Source organism: Bombina bombina, chromosome 4 (assembly GCF_027579735.1).
Source record: "Bombina bombina isolate aBomBom1 chromosome 4, aBomBom1.pri, whole genome shotgun sequence".
NCBI classification, from domain to species: Eukaryota; Metazoa; Chordata; class Amphibia; order Anura; family Bombinatoridae; genus Bombina; species Bombina bombina.
Window position 1 is genome coordinate 972,006,653 of NC_069502.1, and position 23,850 is coordinate 972,030,502.

Below are 23,850 nucleotides of genomic sequence, written 5' to 3' on the forward strand. Positions count from 1 at the left end.
ACCTCCAGCAGAGGCAAAGTAAAGACTGAGGTATGTGTGAGATGGGAGGAGTTTTATAGTGCTCTTGGGTTCTAGACAAAGCCTGAACAGAGGACTGAATATCAGGAAGCTCAGTGAGCCTCTTGTGCAACAAAACAGATAATAGCGAAATCTGTCCTTTCAAAGAACTAGCGGCAGGTCCTTGATCCAAACCGTCCTGGAGAAAGGACGGAATCCTGGATACCTTAACCTTGGGCCAAGGATGTCCATGCTTCTCACACCAGGACAAGTAAGTCCTCCACACCTTTAGATGCAACGAGTGACCGGCTTCCTAGCATGAAGGAGAGTATCAATCACTCTCTCAGAAAAACCTCTCTTGGCCAGGACTAAGCGTTCAATCTCCATGCAGTCAGCCTCAGAGAATCTAGATTTTGATGTTGAAAAGAACCCTGTACCAACAGATCCCTGCGATAGGGAAACCTCCACGGAGCAGAAGATGACATCCCCACCAGATCCGCAAACCACGTCCTCCGCGGCCATGACGGACCAATCAGAATAGCTGAAGCTTGCTCCTGCTTGATGCGGGCCACTACACGAGGTAGAAGTGGGAACGGTGGAAAAATGTAAACTAGGTTCAACCCCCAAGGCACAGCTAAAGCATCTATCAGCTCTGCCTGGGGATCCCTGGGCCACGACCCATATTTGGGTAGCTTACAATTGAGTCTGGACGCCATGAGGTCTATCTCTGGCGTCCCCCATCTGTGACAAATCTCTGCAAACACCTCGGGATGGAGAGACCATTCCCCCGAATGGAAGGATTGCCTGCGAAATCCACTTCCCAGTTGTCCACACCCGGAATGTGGATTGCTGAGAGCGACCAGTTGTGGGACTCTGCCCATTCCAATATCTGAGAAACCTCCCTCATCGCCAGAGAGCTTCTCGTCCACCCCTGGTGGTTGATGTAAGCCACAGAGGTAATGTTGTCTGACTGGAATCTGATGAAGCTGAACGACCCCAGTAGAGGCCACTCCTTCAGAGCATTGTAGATCGCTCGAAGTTCCAGAATATTGATTGGGAGGAGAGACTCCTCTCGAGACCATTTGCCCTATGCCATCTTGACACCCCAAACAGCTCCCCATCCTTCCAGACTCGTGTCCGTGGTCACAATCTCCCAGGACGGTCTCAGGAATGACGTCCCTTGGGACAGTTGTTCTGGATGGATCCCCCAAGGCCACGAAAAGGTTTGAATTGTACCCTAGACCCCATTCTGCTGGGGGTACTGGTACAATTACTCCAAAGGAAGAGAGATCCCTCACACATTCCAGAAAGGCTTCTCTCTTTTCTGGTCTGGAGGAATCTGCCCCTGGGCGGATGAGATCTGAACCCTATCCTGTATCCTTGGGTGATAACCTCCAGAACCCAAGCGTCCTGAACATCCTGAACATCCTGCAACCAGGCTTCTGAGAAGAGAGATAATCTGCCCCCTACATGGTCCGGAGACCGGTCGGGGGCCACCCCCTCATGCAGACTTTGTTTCGGCGGGCTTCTTATTCTGCTTGGACTTATTCCAAGACTGAGCTGGTTTCCAAGTGCCCTTGGATTGATCCACTTTTGCGGCGGGCTGTTGGCGTTGGGCCTTGTCCGCACGAAAGGGACGAAAAGTAGATACCTTAGGCTTAACCTTCTTATCCTGCGGTAGGAAAGCACCCTTGCCTCCCGTAACCGTGGATATGATTGAGTCCAATCCTGGGCCGAACAGGATCTTTCCCTGAAATGGAAGGGATAGTAGTCTAGATTTAGAGGTCATGTCTGCAGACCACGACTTTAGCCACAGAGCCCTGCGGGCTAATACGGAAAAACCTGACACCTTAGCGTTCAGGCGAATAATTTGCATATTGGCATCACAAATAAAAGAATTAGCGACCCTCAAGGCCTTAATTCTCTCTTGTATCTCGCCGAGGGGATGTCTCCCTCTCGACCATGTCAGGCAGAGCTCCACACCAATATGTTGCAGCTACCGCCGCTGCCGGCTGGAAAACAAACCCTGTATGTTGAAACATTTTTCTTAACATGTTCTCTAACTTTTTAGCCATGGGCTCTTAAAACGACGAATTATCCTCAAGAGGAATTGTCGTCCGCATCACGAGCATAGAAATAGCACCATCTACCTTAGGGACAAACCCCCATAGCTCGAGCTGAGAGTCCGGGACGGGGAACAGCTTCTTAAAGGAAGAAGGGGAAAAGGAAGAACCTAATCTCTCCCATTCATTCTTAATAATGTTAGCCATCTTAACAGGAACCGGGAAGGTCGGAGGCACCACCCTGTCCTCATATACTTCATCCAGCTTAGGAATCGAAGGTTCCTCTGGTAGTTTCGGTTCCGGGAGCTCGAAAGGTAGCAAGCACTTGCTTAAGCAAAAAGTGCAAATTTTCCATCCTAAACCTAAAGTCAGGCTCCTCACCAGTCGGAGCTTTAGATGACAGACTCTGACCCAAAAGAAACGTCCTCTGAAGAGTCAGAGTCATTCTCGTCAGTGGATGATTTTTCCGAAATATCCATTGGAGTAGATGACCCCTGGGTCAGATAGCCATATTTTACCTTACGCTTGCGCTTAGCAGAAGGTGGTAAGGCACTAATCACCTTAGACACCGCCGTTTGCAGTTGATCCGCAAAATCTGGCGGCCAACAGATCTCTCCCGTAGGAGAAATGGTCGTGCCCTGGGGAACTGCATGTGTAAATGGAGATGAATGTAGGGAACACACCTCACGGGATGGAGAATCCTCAGAGGTGGACGGCTCAGTAGAACTAGACATTCTATTCTTTCTAGATGTTGTAACTTTATCAAGGCATGTGGAACATAGTTGAGCAGGTGGATCTACCAGAACCTCCTCACAATAAACACAGGTACTAGACTTAGGTAAAGAGGGAGTACCCTCTAACGCTTCAGAGTCCTCCATAGCTTGCACTGTTATTATAGACAAAAAGTACTATATATAAAAAGGCACCTTTATAACCTCCAATGGCCGGGGCACTCACCACCTCCTATGATCCGGACCACAGAAACCGTTACGTCTCCTGCAACCGCCAGACAAGCAGAAGAAGTTGATTAGGCCACACCCGTTTAAAAGGAATGCCTTGCAGGACCGCCCCTGTACTAGAGAGAAAAACGCGCCAAATCGGCCGTTAAAAAAATACTCCTGGAAATGTAACTAAAAGTACATCCATTGCCAGAGCCTCATCTCACACATATCGCAGCAATGACACAATAAACAATATCATGTACAACCCCCCCTGTTCAATAATCCCCCTACCAGGGATATTAACCCTTGATTCTATAAAGATAAAAGGAGCACACAGTGACCCTGTCTTCTGCGTTTACATTACGTGTATAAAAAAATTAAACGATCTTACCAGAATCTATGCCGTGGTAGAGAAACACGGCCTCTCAAGTGTGACAGTGTAGTAGCATCGCACCTGACCTGGACTTGAGTGAGGAAAGCAGGCAGCGAAACTCGTCAACGTTGATTGCTTATGGAGCTGTTAAAATTAGTTGGGATGGTTTTGCAGAAAGACTCTCCCTGCAGCTTCAGACTCTAACATTTACCCAAGCTCTCACTCTGAGGCTGACAGGACTACTTCAAACTACAGTCCCATTTCGAAGAGTACTACCCTCCAAAAGAGGCTACTCTGAATCTTCCGACACTTCTCTGCCAACCTCCTGTGACGAAAGGCAAAGAATGACTGAGGGATGAGGGAAGTGGGGGAGGTATTTTTAGTTCCTGAAAATGTTCTGCCTATTCTTTTGATTTTAACTTCACTGTTGCCTAACAAGATGTTTTTATCTACACTTGGATATTAAAAAACATAATTTATGTAAGAACTTACCTGATAAATTCATTTCTTTCATATTAGCAAGAGTCCATGAGCTAGTGACGTATGGGATATACATTCCTACCAGGAGGGGCAAAGTTTCCCAAACCTCAAAATGCCTATAAATACACCCCTCACCACACCCACAATTCAGTTTAACGAATAGCCAAGAAGTGGGGTGATAAAAAAGTGCGAAAGCATATAAAATAAGGAATTGGAATAATTGTGCTTTATACAAAATCATAACCACCACAAAAAAAGGGCGGGCCTCATGGACTCTTGCTAATATGAAAGAAATGAATTTATCAGGTAAGTTCTTACATAAATTATGTTTTCTTTCATGTAATTAGCAAGAGTCCATGAGCTAGTGACGTATGGGATAATGACTACCCAAGAAGTGGATCTTTCCACACAAGAGTCACTAGAGAGGGAGGGATAAAATAAAGACAGCCAATTCCTGCTGAAAATAATCCACACCCAAAATAAAGTTTAACGAAAAACATAAGCAGAAGATTCAAACTGAAACCGCTGCCTGAAGTACTTTTCTACCAAAAACTGCTTCAGAAGAAGAAAATACATCAAAATGGTAGAATTTAGTAAAAGTATGCAAAGAGGACCAAGTCGCTGCTTTGCAGATCTGGTCAACCGAAGCTTCATTCCTAAACGCCCAGGAAGTAGAAACTGACCTAGTAGAATGAGCTGTAATTCTCTGAGGCGGAGTTTTACCCGACTCAACATAGGCAAGATGAATTAAAGATTTCAACCAAGATGCCAAAGAAATGGCAGAAGCTTTCTGGCCTTTTCTAGAACCGGAAAAGATAACAAATAGACTAGAAGTCTTACGAAAAGATTTCGTAGCTTCAACATAATATTTCAAAGCTCTAACAACATCCAAAGAATGCAACGATTTCTCCTTAGAATTCTTAGGATTAGGACATAATGAAGGAACCACAATTTCTCTACTAATGTTGTTGGAATTCACAACTTTAGGTAAAAATTCAAAAGAAGTTCGCAACACCGCCTTATCCTGATGAAAAATCAGAAAAGGAGACTCACAAGAAAGAGCAGATAATTCAGAAACTCTTCTGGCAGAAGAGATGGCCAAAAGGAACAAAACTTTCCAAGAAAGTAATTTAATGTCCAATGAATGCATAGGTTCAAACGGAGGAGCTTGAAGAGCTCCCAGAACCAAATTCAAACTCCAAGGAGGAGAAATTGACTTAATGACAGGTTTTATACGAACCAAAGCTTGTACAAAACAATGAATATCAGGAAGAATAGCAATCTTTCTGTGAAAAAGAACAGAAAGAGCAGAGATTTGTCCTTTCAAAGAACTTGCGGACAAACCTTTATCTAAACCATCCTGAAGGAACTGTAAAATTCTCGGTATTCTAAAAGAATGCCAGGAAAAATGATGAGAAAGACACCAAGAAATATAAGTCTTCCAGACTCTATAATATATCTCTCGAGATACAGATTTACGAGCCTGTAACATAGTATTAATCACAGAGTCAGAGAAACCTCTTTGACCAAGAATCAAGCGTTCAATCTCCATACCTTTAAATTTAAGGATTTCAGATCCTGATGGAAAAAAGGACCTTGTGACAGAAGGTCTGGTCTTAACGGAAGAGTCCACGGTTGGCAAGAGGCCATCCGGACAAGATCCGCATACCAAAACCTGTGAGGCCATGTCGGAGCTACCAGCAGAACAAACGAGCATTCCTTCAGAATCTTGGAGATTACTCTTGGAAGAAGAACTAGAGGCGGAAAGATATAGGCAGGATGATACTTCCAAGGAAGTGATAATGCATCCACTGCCTCCGCCTGAGGATCCCGGGATCTGGACAGATACCTGGGAAGTTTCTTGTTTAGATGGGACGCCATCAGATCTATTTCTGGAAGTTCCCACATTTGAACAATCTGAAGAAATACCTCTGGGTGAAGAGACCATTCGCCCGGATGCAACGTTTGGCGACTGAGATAATCCGCTTCCCAATTGTCTACACCTGGGATATGAACCGCAGAGATTAGACAGGAGCTGGATTCCGCCCAAACCAAAATTCGAGATACTTCTTTCATAGCCAGAGGACTGTGAGTCCCTCCTTGATGATTGATGTATGCCACAGTTGTGACATTGTCTGTCTGAAAACAAATGAACAATTCTCTCTTCAGAAGAGGCCAAAACTGAAGAGCTCTGAAAATTGCACGGAGTTCCAAAATATTGATCGGTAATCTCACCTCCTGAGATTCCCAAACTCCTTGTGCCGTCAGAGATCCCCACACAGCTCCCCAACCTGTGAGACTTGCATCTGTTGAAATTACAGTCCAGGTCGGAAGCACAAAAGAAGCCCCCTGAATTAAACGATGGTGATCTGTCCACCATGTTAGAGAGTGTCGAACAATCGGTTTTAAAGATATTAATTGAGATATCTTCGTGTAATCCTTGCACCATTGCTTCAACATACAGAGCTGAAGAGGTCGCATGTGAAAACGAGCAAAGGGGATCGCGTCCGATGCAGCAGTCATAAGACCTAGAATTTCCATGCATAAGGCTACCGAAGGGAATGATTGTGACTGAAGGTTTCGACAAGCTGTAATCAACTTTAGACGTCTCTTGTCTGTTAAAGACAGAGTCATGGACACTGAATCCATCTGGAAACCCAGAAAGGTTACCCTTGTCTGAGGAATCAAAGAACTTTTTGGTAAATTGATCCTCCAACCATGATCTTGAAGAAACAACACAAGTCGATTCGTATGAGATTCTGCTAAATGTAAAGACTGAGCAAGTACCAAGATATCGTCCAAATAAGGAAATACCACAATACCCTGTTCTCTGATTACAGACAGCAGGGCACCGAGAACCTTTGTAAAAATTCTTGGAGCTGTAGCCAGGCCAAACGGCAGAGCCACAAACTGGTAATGCTTGTCCAGAAACGAGAATCTCAGGAACTGATAATGATCTGGATGAATCGGAATATGCAGATATGCATCCTGTAAATCTATTGTGGACATATAATTCCCTTGCTGAACAAAAGGTAAGATAGTCCTTAAAGTTACCATCTTGAACGTTGGTATCCTTACATAACGATTCAATATTTTTAGATCCAGAACTGGTCTGAAAGAATTCTCCTTCTTTGGTACAATGAAGAGATTTGAATAAAACCCCATCCCCTGTTCCGGAACTGGAACTGGCATAATTACTCCAGTCAACTCTAGATCTGAAACACATTTCAGAAATGCTTGAGCTTTTACTGGATTTACTGGGACACGGGAAAGAAAAAATCTCTTTGCAGGAGGTCTCAACTTGAAACCAATTCTGTACCCTTCTGAAACAATGCTCTGAATCCAAAGATTGTGAACAGAATTGATCCAAATTTCCTTGAAAAAACGTAACCTGCCCCCTACCAGCTGAGCTGGAATGAGGGCCGCACCTTCATGTGGACTTAGAAGCAGGCTTTGCCTTTCTAGCTGGCTTGGATTTATTCCAAACTGGAGATGGTCTCCAAACTGAAACTGCTCCTGAGGATGAAGGATCAGGCTTTTGTTCTTTGTTGAAACGAAAGGAACGAAAACGATTATTAGCCCTGTTTTTACCTTTAGATTTTTTATCCTGTGGTAAAAAAGTTCCTTTCCCACCAGTAACAGTTGAAATAATGGAATCCAACTGAGAACCAAATAATTTGTTACCCTGGAAAGAAATGGAAAGTAAAGTTGATTTAGAAGCCATATCAGCATTCCAAGTTTTAAGCCATAAAGCTCTTCTAGCTAAAATAGCTAGAGACATAAACCTGACATCAACTCTGATAATATCAAAAATGGCATCACAGATAAAATTATTAGCATGTTGAAGAAGAATAATAATATCATGAGAATCACGATGTGTTACTTGTTGCGCTAAAGTTTCCAACCAAAAAGTTGAAGCTGCAGCAACATCAGCCAAAGATATAGCAGGTCTAAGAAGATTACCTGAACACAGATAAGCTTTTCTTAGAAAGGACTCAATTTTCCTATCTAGAGGATCCTTAAACGAAGTACCATCTGACGTAGGAATAGTAGTACGTTTAGCAAGGGTAGAAATAGCCCCATCAACTTTAGGGATCTTGTCCCAAAATTCTAATCTGTCAGACGGCACAGGATATAATTGCTTAAAACGTTTAGAAGGAGTAAATGAATTACCCAAATTATCCCATTCTTTGGAAATTACTGCAGAAATAGCATCAGGGACAGGAAAAACTTCTGGAATAACTACAGGAGATTTAAAAACCTTATTTAAACGTTTAGATTTAGTATCAAGAGGACCAGAATCCTCTATTTCTAAAGCAATTAGGACTTCTTTAAGTAAAGAACGAATAAATTCCATTTTAAATAAATATGAAGATTTATCAGCATCAACCTCTGAGACAGAATCCTCTGAACCAGAGGAATCATCAGAATCAGAATGATGATGTTCAGTTAAAAATTCATCTGTAGGGAGAGAAGTTTTAAAAGATTTTTTACGTTTACTAGAAGGAGAAATAACAGACATAGCCTTCTTTATGGATTCAGAAACAAAATCTCTTATATTATCAGGAACATTCTGCACCTTAGATGTTGAAGGAACTGCAACAGGCAATGGTACTTTACTAAAGGAAATATTATCTGCTTTAACAAGTTTGTCATGACAATCAATACAAACAACAGCTGGAGAAATAGCTACCAAAAGTTTACAGCAGATACACTTAGCTTTGGTAGATTCAGCACTTGACAGCGATTTTCCTGTAGTATCTTCTGACTCAGATGCAACGTGAGACATCTTGCAATATGTAAGAGAAAAAACAACATATATAAAAAGCAAAATTGATCAAATTCCTTAAATGACAGTTTCAGGAATGGGAAAAAATGCCAAAGAACAAGCTTCTAGCAACCAGAAGCAATAAAAAATGAGACTTAAATAATGTGGAGACAAAAGTGACGCCCATATTTTTTCGCGCCAAATAAGACGCCCACATTATTTGGCGCCTAAATGCTTTTTGGCGCCAAAAATGACGCCACATCCGGAACGCCGACATTTTTGGCGCAAAATAACGTCAAAAAATGACGCAACTTCCGGCGACACGTATGACGCCGGAAACGGAAATAGAATTTTTGCGCCAAAAAAGTCCGCGCCAAGAATGACGCAATAAAATGAAGCATTTTCAGCCCCCGCGAGCCTAACAGCCCACAGGGAAAAAGTCAAATTTTAAGGTAAGAAAAATGTTAAAATGCATTATCCCAAATATGAAACTGACTGTCTGAAAATAAGGAAAGTTGAACATTCTGAGTCAAGGCAAATAAATGTTTGAATACATATATTTAGAACTTTATAAACAAAGTGCCCAACCATAGCTAGGAGTGTCACAGAAAATAAGACTTACTTACCCCAGGACACTCATCTACATATAGTAGATAGCCAAACCAGTACTGAAACGAGAATCAGCAGAGGTAATGGTATATATAAGAGTATATCGTCGATCTGAAAAGGGAGGTAAGAGATGAATCTCTACGACCGATAACAGAGAACCGATGAAATAGACCCCGTAGAAGGAGATCACTGCATTCAAATAGGCAATACTCTCCTCACATCCCTCTGACATTCACTGCACGCTGAGAGGAAAACCGGGCTCCAACTTGCTGCGGAGCGCATATCAACGTAGAATCTAGCACAAACTTACTTCACCACCTCCATCGGAGGCAAAGTTTGTAAAACTGAATTGTGGGTGTGGTGAGGGGTGTATTTATAGGCATTTTGAGGTTTGGGAAACTTTGCCCCTTCCTGGTAGGAATGTATATCCCATACGTCACTAGCTCATGGACTCTTGCTAATTACATGAAAGAAATAGTATGCTTACTTTGGAGGATCGCAGTGTATTTCTTTTTGCTTGAATGAGGTATTTAAGCCTTTGGCAGGGGTGTCTTTGCCTCCTCCTGGTGCCCAGATTCTTATTTCCCACAAGTAATGAATGAAGCCATGGACTTTCCTCCCCTTTAGGTGGAAAATGTATTTAGCATTTAATGTCCCTTTCAATCACCAATCTAGATGTCCTGTGAGGCAGACTGGCTTTCTTATACTTCAGGAAATACTGTTGTAGATATTGCATGCGACTGTTTGCCATTGTGACCCTATATCTTATTTTTTATTAACAGTGCAACTTACAAACCTTAGCAAATCCTTTTGACATTATCCAGCCATATACAAAAACAATTTAAACAGCAGGAAAGGGGAGGTTTACTTTTTCATGGCTACCTGTAGTGATTCTACAAAATACACACAAGCATCCCTTGGTGATATTTACCATCATACTCGCTACCACGTAGGATAAAGTATACCTTGAAAAACAGTTTAATTGTATCTGAGGGTAAATTACCATTTGATTGAGCACAAAATAGAGTTAAAGAATACTGTAAGGTTTTGGGAGAAGGGCAGATAGTCTAGTCACGTTTAAATAGTCTCAAGTGATTATGTCTGATTTTTCATTGCAGGGAAAAAAACTTTTATTGTGCCTTTAAAGGGATAGGAAAGTCAACTATAACTTGCATGATTAAGATAGAGCATGTCTTTTTAAGACACTTTTAAATTCAATTCTATTTTCAAATGTGCTTTGTTCTCTTAGTATCCCTTGTTAAAAAATGAATACGCACACATCATACACTAGTGGGAGCTGCTGCTAATTGGTGCCTGCACACATTTGTCTCTTGTGATTGGCTACATAGAAACGTTTAGCTTCCTGTCAGTGGTGCAATGCTGTCCCTTCAGCAATGGATAACAAGAGAATGAAGAAAATTTGATAATAAAATTTTAAACAACTTTCCAATTTAATTCTATGTTCTATCTGAATCATAAAAGAACATTTTGGGGTTTACTATCCCTTTTTAAGTATTTTGAAACAGATAACCTAAAACAATTTTGGTATCAAAATAATTCCCATCATTTAAATCTTACCTGGCAGCTTCACTGGGCTCATCTCTTGCGTTTTTCAGTAGAATGTTAATTAATAGGCTCTATAAAATAAAGACATCAAATGTCACAAGCAATCAGTAAAGAAATCACAAACAGCCCCTCCCCCATAATACCTGTCAGGACTTAGACAGAACTTCACACCCAAATATGCAACAGGAACAAATCCCTTGTTGCAGATATCCAATAAATATATAGTGACAGAATAATTATTCCAGTAGAAGCAGATCCCTTTCATAACTCTTTCATAGTTAATTTACTATAAAACTGTTAGTTTCTGGACTTTGTAATCTTTACATCACTTGTCCCCTGAATATTTTGATAATGTGATAACTCTGTGCTTGACAAATCTATTTAAAAATTAGGAGCCAGTAAGAATATTTAGGAGCCAGATAGAGGTATAATGTCATGTCACTGTCTTCCAAATTCTTCCCATGGTCCCAGACTTCATATTTTAGTGCAACTCAAATAAAATTTATAACACTACACACAGTAAAAATAAGTGGATATAGGGATAAGTGGAGAGGGTGAGAAACTGTATTATTAGGTAGCACAAAGATAAAAAAAAAACTAGAATATTCCCTTTTAATGAGGGGAAAAGGATTGGGAATACATGGAATGTCCCCAAGGGCCATATTTCCTCGAGGAACGCAAAGTAGTGCATAACTTACAATTACACAATACAGATCCTTAAATCAACTACACCATAATGATGAGCAGGACCTTTTTTTTTTTTTTTTTAAAGCAGAATGTCATCAGTATTGGTGTGAATGGGTTCTCTTCCCAAAATTAATTACATAATCCTTCAAAAGAGAGTGAAATTTTTTTAAAAAAAATAAACAATTATATTACATGGAGTGATGAGTCTTGTTAAGAAAAAGAAAGGGAAAAAAAAACTATGAAAATAAAGTGCTAAACAAAACTTTGACTGCACCCAAGTTACCACAATATGCAGACCTTTTATTAAATATATTGTGAAGTAATAAAAAAATGAATGAAAGTTGACTGTAATTGAAAGCAGATATATGAGGTGAATGCCCCACTGTACCTATAAATCGAGTAAAAGATCCCTCAAAATGATCTATATTCACAGCAATATAGCCAGAAATACAAGGGTCTCATTTTCTGTTAAAGAGACATTCCAGTCACAATTTCAATGCACATAGATGAATTACATCTTTGAATAGAAACATATTTGCAATACACTTGTATTGGCAAAAATGCTTCTAATAAAAGCTATCACTGTTTTTCAGAGAGCGGGTCTGAAAAACTGGCATATTTTAAAAAAATTAAAAAGGGAATATAAGGTTTAATAAAGATAGCACTAATATAATGTTATATAATTCTGCACTATGTGCAGAATAATATAACATTATATTTTAGGTTTACTGACACTTTAAATACACTTTTGAAACAGCTATAACTTTTATTAGAAGCATTTTTGTTTATATATATATATATATACTGTATATAAACTTTCTTGTGGAAGGAGGGCACTCACAGGGATTTTTTTCCCAAACAAGACGGTATAATTTTATTTCCAAGTGACTATAACAGTAGAATAATTGTCAACGTTTTGGCCCCAGTTTGGGCCTTTCTCAAGACAAAAATGTTAATGCAGCGATCATTATTGCTCACGACGGCATACAAGCCGACCTCCCAGGCGACAGGTTGTAATCAAACAATGTTTGAAAGTCACTTGGAAATAAAATTATACCGTCTTTTTTGGAAAATATCCCTGTGAGTGCACTCCTTCCACAAGAAAGTTTCTACATGTATCTATGAGGACAGCACCCAGGTAGTTAATACACCTTGGAGGATAGCGTGCTGGGCTACTGGCTAATTGTATATATATATATATATATATATATATATATATATATATATATATATATATATATATACACACACACACACACACACACACACATACACTGTATATATATAACAAAAATGCTTCTATTCAAAACTGAAATACATCTATGTGGATTCCAATTTAGGCTGGAATGACCCTTTAACTCAAACAGCAACTACAAAAATACAGAATACAAGAACAGCATCAGTGACTCATGCTCTCACTAGACGACATAAAAAGCATATTAAAAATATGTTTACAAAACAGTTCAGTTTGGCAAGAAGAACACTTAATAAAGAAAGAACATCACTGAGGAACAATTCATACCTTAATGTCTTTGTGGTCTGTGATGATGTCATTTGCTCCTGAAGATGATTCAAGTAATGGGATCTCCTTATAAATATTTGGGAAACAAACAAGGGACCCTAGAATTATTTGTGCCTCTAGACGTGGAGCCTGAAAAAGTTGACAATGGATGATATTATTTTTAGCACTCTTTCTGACTAATGTTTAACAAAAACAGAATTTATGTTTACCTGATAAATTACTTTCTCCAACGGTGTGTCCGGTCCACGGCGTCATCCTTACTTGTGGGATATTCTCTTCCCCAACAGGAAATGGCAAAGAGCCCAGCAAAGCTGGTCACATGATCCCTCCTAGGCTCCGCCTACCCCAGTCATTCGACCGACGTTAAGGAGGAATATTTGCATAGGAGAAACCATATGTTACCGTGGTGACTGTAGTTAAAGAAAATAAATTATCAGACCTGATTAAAAAAACCAGGGCGGGCCGTGGACCGGACACACCGTTGGAGAAAGTAATTTATCAGGTAAACATAAATTCTGTTTTCTCCAACATAGGTGTGTCCGGTCCACGGCGTCATCCTTACTTGTGGGAACCAATACCAAAGCTTTAGGACACGGATGAAGGGAGGGAGCAAATCAGGTCACCTAAATGGAAGGCACCACGGCTTGCAAAACCTTTCTCCCAAAAATAGCCTCAGAAGAAGCAAAAGTATCAAATTTGTAAAATTTAGAAAAAGTGTGCAGTGAAGACCAAGTCGCTGCCTTACATATCTGATCAACAGAAGCCTCGTTCTTGAAGGCCCATGTGGAAGCCACAGCCCTAGTGGAGTGAGCTGTGATTCTTTCAGGAGGCTGCCGTCCGGCAGTCTCATAAGCCAATCGGATAATGCTTTTAATCCAGAAGGAGAGAGAGGTAGAAGTTGCTTTTTGACCTCTCCGTTTACCAGAATAAACAACAAACAAAGACAAAGTTTGTCTGAAATCCTTAGTAGCTGCTAAGTAAAATTTGAGAGCACGAACTACATCCAAGTTGTGCAACAAACGCTCCTTCTTTGAAACTGGATTAGGACACAAAGAAGGCACAACTATCTCCTGGTTAATGTTTTTGTTAGAAACAACTTTTGGAAGAAAACCAGGTTTAGTACGCAAAACCACCTTATCTGCATGGAACACCAGATAAGGAGAAGAACACTGCAGAGCAGATAATTCTGAAACTCTTCTAGCAGAAGAAATTGCAACCAAAAACAAAACTTTCCAAGATAATAACTTAATATCAACGGAATGTAAGGGTTCAAACGGAACCCCCTGAAGAACTGAAAGAACTAGGTTGAGACTCCAAGGAGGAGTCAAAATTTTGTAAACAGGCTTGATTCTAACCAGAGCCTGAACAAAAGGCTAGAACATCTGGCACAGCTGCCAGCTTTTTGTGAAGTAACACAGACAAGGCAGAAATCTGTCCCATCAAGGAACTTGCAGATAATCCTTTTTCCAATCCTTCTCGAAGGAAGGATAGACTCTTAGGAATCTTAACCTTGTCCCAAGGGAATCCTGCAGATTCACACCAACAGATATACCAAATTATGTGGTAATTTTTCTGGTTACAGGCTTTCAGGCCTGAACAAGAGTATTAATAACAGAATCTGAGAACCCTCGCTTTGATAAGATCAAGCGTTCAATCTCCAAGCAGTCAGCTGGAGTGGGTCGAACGGACCTAGAACAAGAAGGTCTCTCAAAGGTAGCTTCCATGGTGGAGCCGATGACATATTCACCAGATCTGCATACCAAGTCCTGCGTGGCCACGCAGGAGCTATCAAAATCACCAACGCCCTCTCCTGATTGATCCTGGCTACCAGCCTGGGGATGAGAGGAAACGGCGGGAACACATAAGCTAGTTTGAAGGTCCAAGGTGCTACTAGTGCATCCACTAGAGCCGCCTTGGGATCCCTGGATCTGTACCCGTAGTAAGGAACTCTGAAGTTCTGACGAGAGGCCATCAGATCCATGTCTGGAATGCCCCACGGTTGAGTGACTTGGGCAAAGATTTCCGGATGGAGTTCCCACTCCCCCGGATGCAATGTCTGACGACTCAGAAAATCCGCTTCCCAATTTTCCACTCCTGGGATGTGGATAGCAGACAGGTGGCAGGAGTGAGACTCCGCCCATAGAATGATTTTGGTCACTTCTTCCATCGCTAGGGAACTCCTTGTTCCCCCCTGATGGTTGATGTATGAACTTGGCCCTCGCTAGCTGAGGCCAAGCTTTGAGAGCATTGAATATCGCTCTCAGTTCCAGAATATTTATCGGTAGAAGAGATTCTACCCGAGACCAAAGACCCTGAGCTTTCAGGGATCCCCAGACCGCGCCCCAGCCCATCAGACTGGCGTCGGTCGTGACAATGACCCACTCTGGTCTGCGGAAGGTCATCCCTTGTGACAGGTTGTCCAGGGACAGCCACCAACGGAATGAGTCTCTGGTCCTCTGATTTACTTGTATCTTTGGAGACAAGTCTGAATAGTCCCCATTCCACTGACTGAGCATGAACAGTTGTAATGGTCTTAGATGAATGCGCACAAAAGGAACTATGTCCATTGCCGCTACCATCAAACCTATCACTTCCATGCACTGCGCTATGGAAGGAAGAGGAACGGAATGAAGTATCCGACAAGAGTCTAGAAGTTTTGTGTTTCTGGCTTCTGTCAGAAAAATCCTCATTTCTAAGGAGTCTATTATAGTTCCCAAGAAGGGAACCCTCGTTGACGGAGATAGAGAACTCTTTTCCACGTTCACTTTCCATCCGTGAGATCTGAGAAAGGCCAGGACAATGTCCGTGTGAGCCTTTACTTGAGGAAGGGACGACGCTCGATCAGAATGTCGTCCAAGTAAGGTACTACAGCAATGCCCCTTGGTCTTAGCACCGCCAGAAGGGACCCTAGTACCTATGAGAAAATCCTAGGAGCAGTGGCTAATCCGAAAGAAAACGCCACGAACTGGAAATGCTTGTCCAGGAATGCAAACCTTAGGAACCGATGATGTTCCTTGTGGATAGGAATATGTAGATACGCATCCTTGAAATCCACCTTGGTCATGAATTGACCTTCCTGGATGGAAGGAAGAAGTGTTCGAATGGTTTCCATCTTGAACGATGGAACCTTGAGAACTTGTTCAAGATCTTGAGATCTAAGATTGGTCTGAACGTTCCCTCTTTTTTGGGAACTATGAACAGATTGGAGTAGAACCCCATCCCTTGTTCTCCTAATGGAACAGGATGAATCACTCCCATTTTTAGCAGGTCTTCTACCCAATGTAAGAATGCCTGTCTTCTTATGTGGTCTGAAGACAACTGAGACCTGTGGAACCTCCCCCTTGGAGGAAGCCCCTTGAACTCCAGAGAATAACCTTGGGAGACTATTTCTAGCGCCCAAGGATCCAGAACATCTCTTGCCCAAGCCTGAGCGAAGAGAGAGAGTCTGCCCCCCACCAGATCCGGTCCCGGATCGGGGGCCCGCATTTCATGCTGTCTTGGTAGCAGTGGCAGGTTTCCTGGCCTGCTTTCCTTTGTTCCAGCCTTGCATAGGTCTCCAGGCTGGATTGGCTTGAGAAGTATTACCTTCCTGCTTAGAGGACGTAGCCCTTGGGGCTGATCCGTTTCTGCGAAAGGGACGAAACTTAGGTTTATTTTTGGTCTTGAAAAGACCTATCCTGAGGAAGGGCGTGGCCCTTGCCCCCAGTGATATCAGAGATAATCTCTTTCAAGTCAGGGCCAAAGAGTGTTTTCCCCTTGAAAGGAATGTCAAGCAATTTGTTCTTGGAAGACGCATCCGCTGCCCAAGATTTTATCCAAAGCGCTCTGCGCCACAATAGCAAACCCAGAATTTTTTCGCCGCTAACCTAGCCAATTGCAAGGTGGCGTCTAGGGTGAAAGAATTAGCCAATTTAAGAGCACGAATTCTGTCCATAATCTCCTCATAAGAAGAAGAATTACTAATAATCGCCTTTCCTAGCTCATCAAACTAGAAACACGCGGCTGCAGTGACAGGGACAATGCATGCAATTGGTTGTAGAAGGGAACCTTGCTGAACAAACATCTTTAGCAGACCTTCTAATTTTTTATCCATAGGATCTTGGAAAGCACAACTATCTTCTATGGGTATAGTGGCGCGCTTGTGTAGAGTAGAAACCGCCCCCTCGACCTTGGGGACTGTCTGCCATCAGTCCTTTCTGGGGTCGACTATAGGAAAACAATTTTATAAATATGGGGGGAGGTACTAAAGGTATACCGGGCCTGTCCCATTCTTTACTAACAATGTACGCCACCCGCTTGGATATAGGAAAAGCTTCGGGGGGCCCCGGGGCCTCTAAGAACTTTTCCATTTTACATAGTGGTTCTGGAAAGACCAGATAATCACAATCATCCAAATTGGATAACACCTCCTTAAGCAGAGCGCGGAGATGTTCCAACTTAAATTTAAAAGTAATCACATCAGGTTCAGCTTGTTGAGAAATGTTTCCTGAATCTGAAATTTCTCCCTCAGACAAAACCTCCCTGGCCCCCTCAGACTGGTGTAGGGGCCCTTCAGAAACCATATCATCAGCGTTCTCATGCTCTACAGAATTTTCTAAAACAGAGCAGTCGCGCTTTCGCTGATAAGTGGGCATATTGGCTAAAATGTTTTTGATAGAATTATCCATTACAGCCGTTAAATGTTGCATAGTAAGGAGTATTGGCGCACTAGATGTACTAGGGGCCTCCTGTATGGGCAAGACTGGTGTAGACGAAGGAGGGGATGATGCAGTACCATGCTTACTCCCCTCACTTGAGGAATCATCTTGGGCATCATTTTTACTAAAAAATTTTATGACATAAAATACATATAGTTAAATGAGAAGGAACCTTGGTTTCCCCACAGTCAGAACACAATCTATCTGGTAGTTCAGACATGTTAAACAGGCATAAACTTGATAACAAAGCACAAAAAACGTTTTAAAATAAAACCGTTACTGTCACTTTAAATTTTAAACTAAACACACTTTATTACTGCAATTGCGAAAAAGTATGAAGGAATTGTTCAAAATTCACCAAAATTTCACCACAGTGTCTTAAAGCCTTAAAAGTATTGCACACCAAATTTGGAAGCTTTAACCCTTAAAATAACGGAACCGGAGCCGTTTTTATATTTAACCCCTTTACAGTCCCTGGAATCTGCTTTGCTGAGACCCAACCAAGCCCAAAGGGGAATACGATACCAAATGATGCCTTCAGAAAGACTTTTCTATGTATCAGAGCTCCACACACATGCAGCTGCATGCCATGCTGTCCTCAAAAACAAGTGCGCCATACCGGCGCGAAAATGAGGCTCTGACTATGATTAGGGAAAGCCCCTAAGAATAAGGTGTCTAAAACAGTGCCTGCCGATATAATCATATCAAAATACCCAGAATAAATGATTCCTCAAGGCTAAATATGTGTTAATAATGAATCGATTTAGCCCAGAAAAAGTCTACAGTCTTATAAGCCCTTGTGAAGCCCTTATTTACTATCTTAATAAACATGGCTTACCGGATCCCATAGGGGAAATGACAGCTTCCAGCATTACATCGTCTTGTTAGAATGTGTCATACCTCAAGCAGTAAGAGACTGCACACTGTTCCCCCAACTGAAGTTAATTGCTCTCAACAGTCCTGTGTGGAACAGCCATGGATTTTAGTTACGGTGCTAAAATCATTTTCCTCATACAAACAGAAATCTTCATCTCTTTTCTGTTTCTGAGTAAATAGTACATACCAGCACTATTTTAAAATAACAAACTCTTGATTGAATAATAAAAACTACAGTTAAACACTAAAAAACTCTAAGCCATCTCCGTGGAGATGTTGCCTGTACAACGGCAAAGAGAATGACTGGGGTAGGCGGAGCCTAGGAGGGATCATGTGACCAGCTTTGCTGGGCTCTTTGCCATTTCCTGTTGGGGAAGAGAATATCCCACAAGTAAGGATGACGCCGTGGACCGGACACACCTATGTTGGAGAAAATTTATATTTCTCTGTAAATATTGTATCTTTATTTTGTGAAAGCAGATCAGCTGTAAATTTAAAAAACAGGTTTCTACCAATACTATCGGAGTATCGTGACGTCACACGTGACCTAAACGGCAGAGGAAAGAAAAGACAGATGCTGAGCTGTCGGTAAAAGTTTGTGTGACTCTCGCCCCTTTTCCAGTCTGGAAGCCAGGTAATGTGCCTATATTAGTTCTAGGATACTAATCCAAGCTTTAATCTCTAATCGCTGTGGAATCCTTGCGGCTTTTCTAGAGACATTGTTTCATCTCTTCCAAAACCAGCTTGTTTTTTTGACAGATTTTTGTATGTATGTATTGTATTTATTGGGAACTTGTAAAGCGCGGCCAATCACCCGTAATGGTCTCAAGGCGCTGCTCATTTTATCGACCTCTGAAGGATGAAAGGCAAAGTGGACCTCGCCGGGGATCGAACCTGCAACCCTTGGGTTGCTACAATGCTCAGCCACAGTGCCTTAGCATGCTGAGCTATCTATTTTTCCATCTGCAGGTGGATAATATGTGTCTCTTCTAAGACTATAGTGGTGGCAAAACTCCCTAATTTAGTCTTTGATTGCACTTTTTGTTTTAAATATATTTAAAGTGAAGGTAAAGTTTTGCGTTTTTGAAAGCAGTATTATGTTACCCATGTACTACAATGTAAGATCGCTTATTTTTTATCACATATTGGTATATAAATAAATGTATAACCCACTGTTTTTATCAACGTTCTTGACCGGTCTTTGCTCCTCCCTCCATGTATCTCCTGGTTTCTGACTGTATCGCTCTATACGTATTTGAAAAGCGTGTTCACGATTGACTGACAACTTGCGCATGCGCACATCTCGTCCTAGATTCCAATTGCGCCTGTGTGACTCAAATAATTTTTGACCGAAAGCGCAGGCGTCAATGTTCGTTGCAAAATAGTATTGAATGAATATCTATTCATTCATTACTGTTTTGTTAGAGCAGTGTAAACGCTGGAAGCTTTTTTTTTCCCACTGTTTGCTTTATAAAGCAGAGTACTACGCTATTTCCCCTTGTCTTCTCTAATAATAAATCTTGGTAAGTGTGAATTGTAAGTGGGATGAATTGCGCATGCGCTAATCAGGAACGAGCAGGGCTTGGAAAGGACAGGAAGTATAGCCGATGCATGCGCAGACCGTCCAGAAATGTAGTGACGTCAAATGACGGCCGCCTAACGGCTAGACCTGTTATTGGCTACTAGAAGAAAGTGACCGGATTGACAAAAAAAAAAAAACACAAAAAAAAAACGGGCTGTTTATACAACGAGTAGAATTAGAGCGAAAAACGGCGATAACTAGGTAAATATTTTACAATACAAAAACTGATGACTTAAAGTACCATTAATTTGCTATGTATTTGCATGTAACATTATCGAACCTTGCTAAGTTTACCTTCACTTTAATATCGGAGACGTCCGATTTTTAGAAACTTTGACTTTTATTATTAATAAATTGTTATATATTGTACACTCTGTTGCATCTAGTAAATTATTGCAGCATTTAGCATTTTTACACTACCGTACATAGTTTGCCATTTACCCTTGATGTGGATAATTCAACTTAAACAGCAGGACCTCATAAGCATAAATCAGAAATATGATTTATAACTGTTTGTAGACTGATATTTTTCTTAAACTACTCAGGTATTAACATAATCAGCACAGTGAAACTAAAATAAGTTTAATTAGTACCTAAAGATGTCCCCTATAGAATTGTGTATATAATTATTTATACAATGCATCCCGGTCTTGATGATAATTACTTATAATTTTTCTCCAATGTTTTTGTAAATATAGATTCTTTAACATTTTGAGTGTATGAGTGTTTGAGTTTTTAGGATACTTAATTTCTCCTTTGAAGATCTGTATTCAGCCTGTTTTTAACAGGGGTGTGTATACATTATGTGACTGTACCTCATAAGTATATGTATGATGTGAATTTCCACAGTGGTAGACAAATGTGCTTTTTGGAACTTCTAACGACAGCTATTTAAGAAGACTTAGCCATAAAGCATTTTTTATTTTTAAACCGCAGAAGGTTAATTCAATTTAATTTCATTTGAGGAGAGAGACAAATACAAACATTAAAATATCTTTTGGTTACACAATTTTTTATTAGGTGTTTACATTTTTTAATAAAGGCAGTATTTGTGAATTAATTAAAGTCCAAAAATAACTTTCATGATTTAAATAGGGCATGCAATTTTAAACAACTTCCCAATTTACTTTTATCACCAATTTTGCTTTGTATTCTTAGTTGAAAGCTAAACCTAGGAGGTTCATATGCTAATTTCTTAGACCTTGAAGACTGCCTCTAATCTGAATACATTTTGACCACTAGAGGGCATTAGTTCACATGTTTCATATAGATAACATTGAGCTCATGCACGTAAAGTGACCTAGGAGTGAGCACTGATTGGCTAAACTGTATGTCTGTCAAAATAACTGAAATAAGGGGGCAGTCAGCAGAGGCTTAGATACAAGATAATTACAGAGGTAAAACGTGTATTATAACTGTGTTGGATATGCAAATCTGGGGAATGGGTAATTAAGGGATTATCTTTCTTTTTAAACAACAAAAATTCTGGTGTTGACTGTCCCTTTAATAATCTCTTTGGTAATGCACGCGCACACGTGAGAAAAACAAAAGATCAGCTGCTATCACAATTAAATGCCTATTTGTATTGTTGTTATTATGGAAAAAAAATAATTTGATTGCATAATTTGGAGGATAATTTCGTTTGGTGTATGAATGGGATTAAGAAAACCATCTAGAGAGACACATCCAAAATTGGGCTGGCTCCTAAGCATATGTTCCTGCTTTTCAACAAAAGTTGTTTAAAATTGCATGCTTAATCTGAATCATGAACAAATATTTTGGTTACATATCCCTTTAAATTTGAAACACCGGACGTTTTAAAATAAAAACAGAATTTATGTTTACCTGATAAATTTCTTTCTCCTACGATGTATCCGGTCCACGGCTTCATCCTTACTTGTGGGATATTCTCAATCCCTACAGGAAGTGGCAAAGAGAGCACACAGCAAAGCTGTCCATATAGCTCCCCTCAGGCTCCGCCCCCCCAGTCATTCGACCGACGGTTAGGAGAAAAAGGAGAACCATAGGGTGCAGTGGTGACTGTAGTTTATAAAAATAAATTTAAACCTGACTAAAATGCCAGGGTGGGCCGTGGACCGGATACACCGTAGGAGAAAGAAATTTATCAGGTAAACATAAATTCTGTTTTCTCCTACATTGGTGTATCCGGTCCACGGCTTCATCCTTACTTGTGGGAACCAATACCAAAGCTTTAGGACACGGATGAAGGGAGGGAACAAGTCAGGTAACCTAAACGGAAGGCACCACTGCTTGCAAAACCTTTCTCCCAAAAATAGCCTCCGAAGAAGCAAAAGTATCGAATTTGTAAAATTTGTTCAACAGAAGCCTCATTCTTGAAAGCCCAAGTGGAAGCCACAGCTCTAGTAGAGTGAGCTGTAATTCGTTCAGGAGGCTGCCTTCCAGCAGTCTCATAAGCCAACCGGATGATGCTTTTCAGCCAGAAAGACAGAGGTCGCAGTCGCCTTTTGACCTCTCCTCTTACCAGAATAGACGACAAACAAGGACAAAGTTTGTCTGAAATCTTTAGTTGCTTTTAGGTAAAACTTCAAAGCACGAACCACATCGAGATTGTGTAACAGACGTTCCTTGTTAGAAGCTGGGTTAGGACACAGAGAAGGAACAACTATTTCCTGGTTAATATTCTTATTGGAAACCACTTTTGGAAGAAAACCAGGTTTGGTACGTAAAACAACCTTATCTGTATGAAACACCAGATAGGGTGAATTACACTGCAAAGCAGACAATTCAGAAACTCTTCTAGCGGAAGAGATAGCAACCAAAAACAAAACTTTCCAAGATAGTAACTTAATATCTATGGAATGTAGAGGTTCAAACGGAACCCCCTGAAGAACTGAAAGAACTAGATTTAGACTCCATGGAGGAGCCACAGGTCTGTAGACAGGCTTGATTCTGACTAAAACCTGCACAAACTCCTGAACATCTGGCATTGTTGCCAGACGTTTGTGTAACAAAACAGACAGAGCTGATATCTGTCCTTTTAAGGAACTAGCTGACAAACCTTTCTCCAATCCTTCTTGGAGAAAAGCTAAAATCCTTGGAATCCTAATCTTACTCCATGAGTAACCCTTGGATTCGCACCAACAAAGATATTTCCGCCATATCTTATGGTAAATTTTCCTAGTGACAGGCTTTCTAGCCTGAATCAGGGTATCTATAACTGAATCCGAAAACCCACGCTTAGCTAGAATCAAGCGTTCAATCTCCAAGCAGTCAGTTGCAGAGAGACTAGGTTTGGATGTACGAATGGACCTTGAATTAGAAGGTCCTGCCTCAAAGGTAGCTTCCATGGTGGAACCGATGACATATTCACCAGGTCTGCATACCAGGTCCTGCGTGGCCACGCAGGCGCTATCAGAATTACCGAAGCCTTCTCCTGTTTGATCCTGGCTACTAGCCGTGGGAGAAGAGGAAACGGTGGAAAGACATAAGCTAGATTGAACGACCAAGGCACTGCTAAGGCATCTACCAGTGTCACCTTGGGATCCCTGGACCTTGACCCGTAACATGGAACTTTTGAGTTCTGACGTGACGCCATCAGATCCAGATCCGGAATGCCCCATAGTTGAGTTAACTGGGCAAAAACCTCCGGGTGAAGTTCCCATTCCCCCGGATGGAAAGTCTGACGACTCAGATAATCCGCTTCCCAG

The 23,850-nt window shown here is 41.2% G+C and overlaps 1 protein-coding gene across 2 annotated transcripts in view; it reads right to left on the bottom strand.

Moving 5' to 3' along the window:
- Positions 1-23,850, bottom strand: part of RALGAPA2 (Ral GTPase activating protein catalytic subunit alpha 2) — a 1,332,894-nt gene that overhangs the window by 565,926 nt on the left and 743,118 nt on the right. For both annotated transcript variants that reach the window (XM_053712011.1, XM_053712010.1), the window contains 2 exons: positions 13,007-13,135; positions 10,810-10,868 (listed from right to left, as the gene is read on the bottom strand). In XM_053712011.1, the coding sequence (XP_053567986.1) occupies positions 10,810-10,868; positions 13,007-13,135 (188 nt within the window). The remainder of the gene's footprint in view (positions 1-10,809; positions 10,869-13,006; positions 13,136-23,850) is intronic.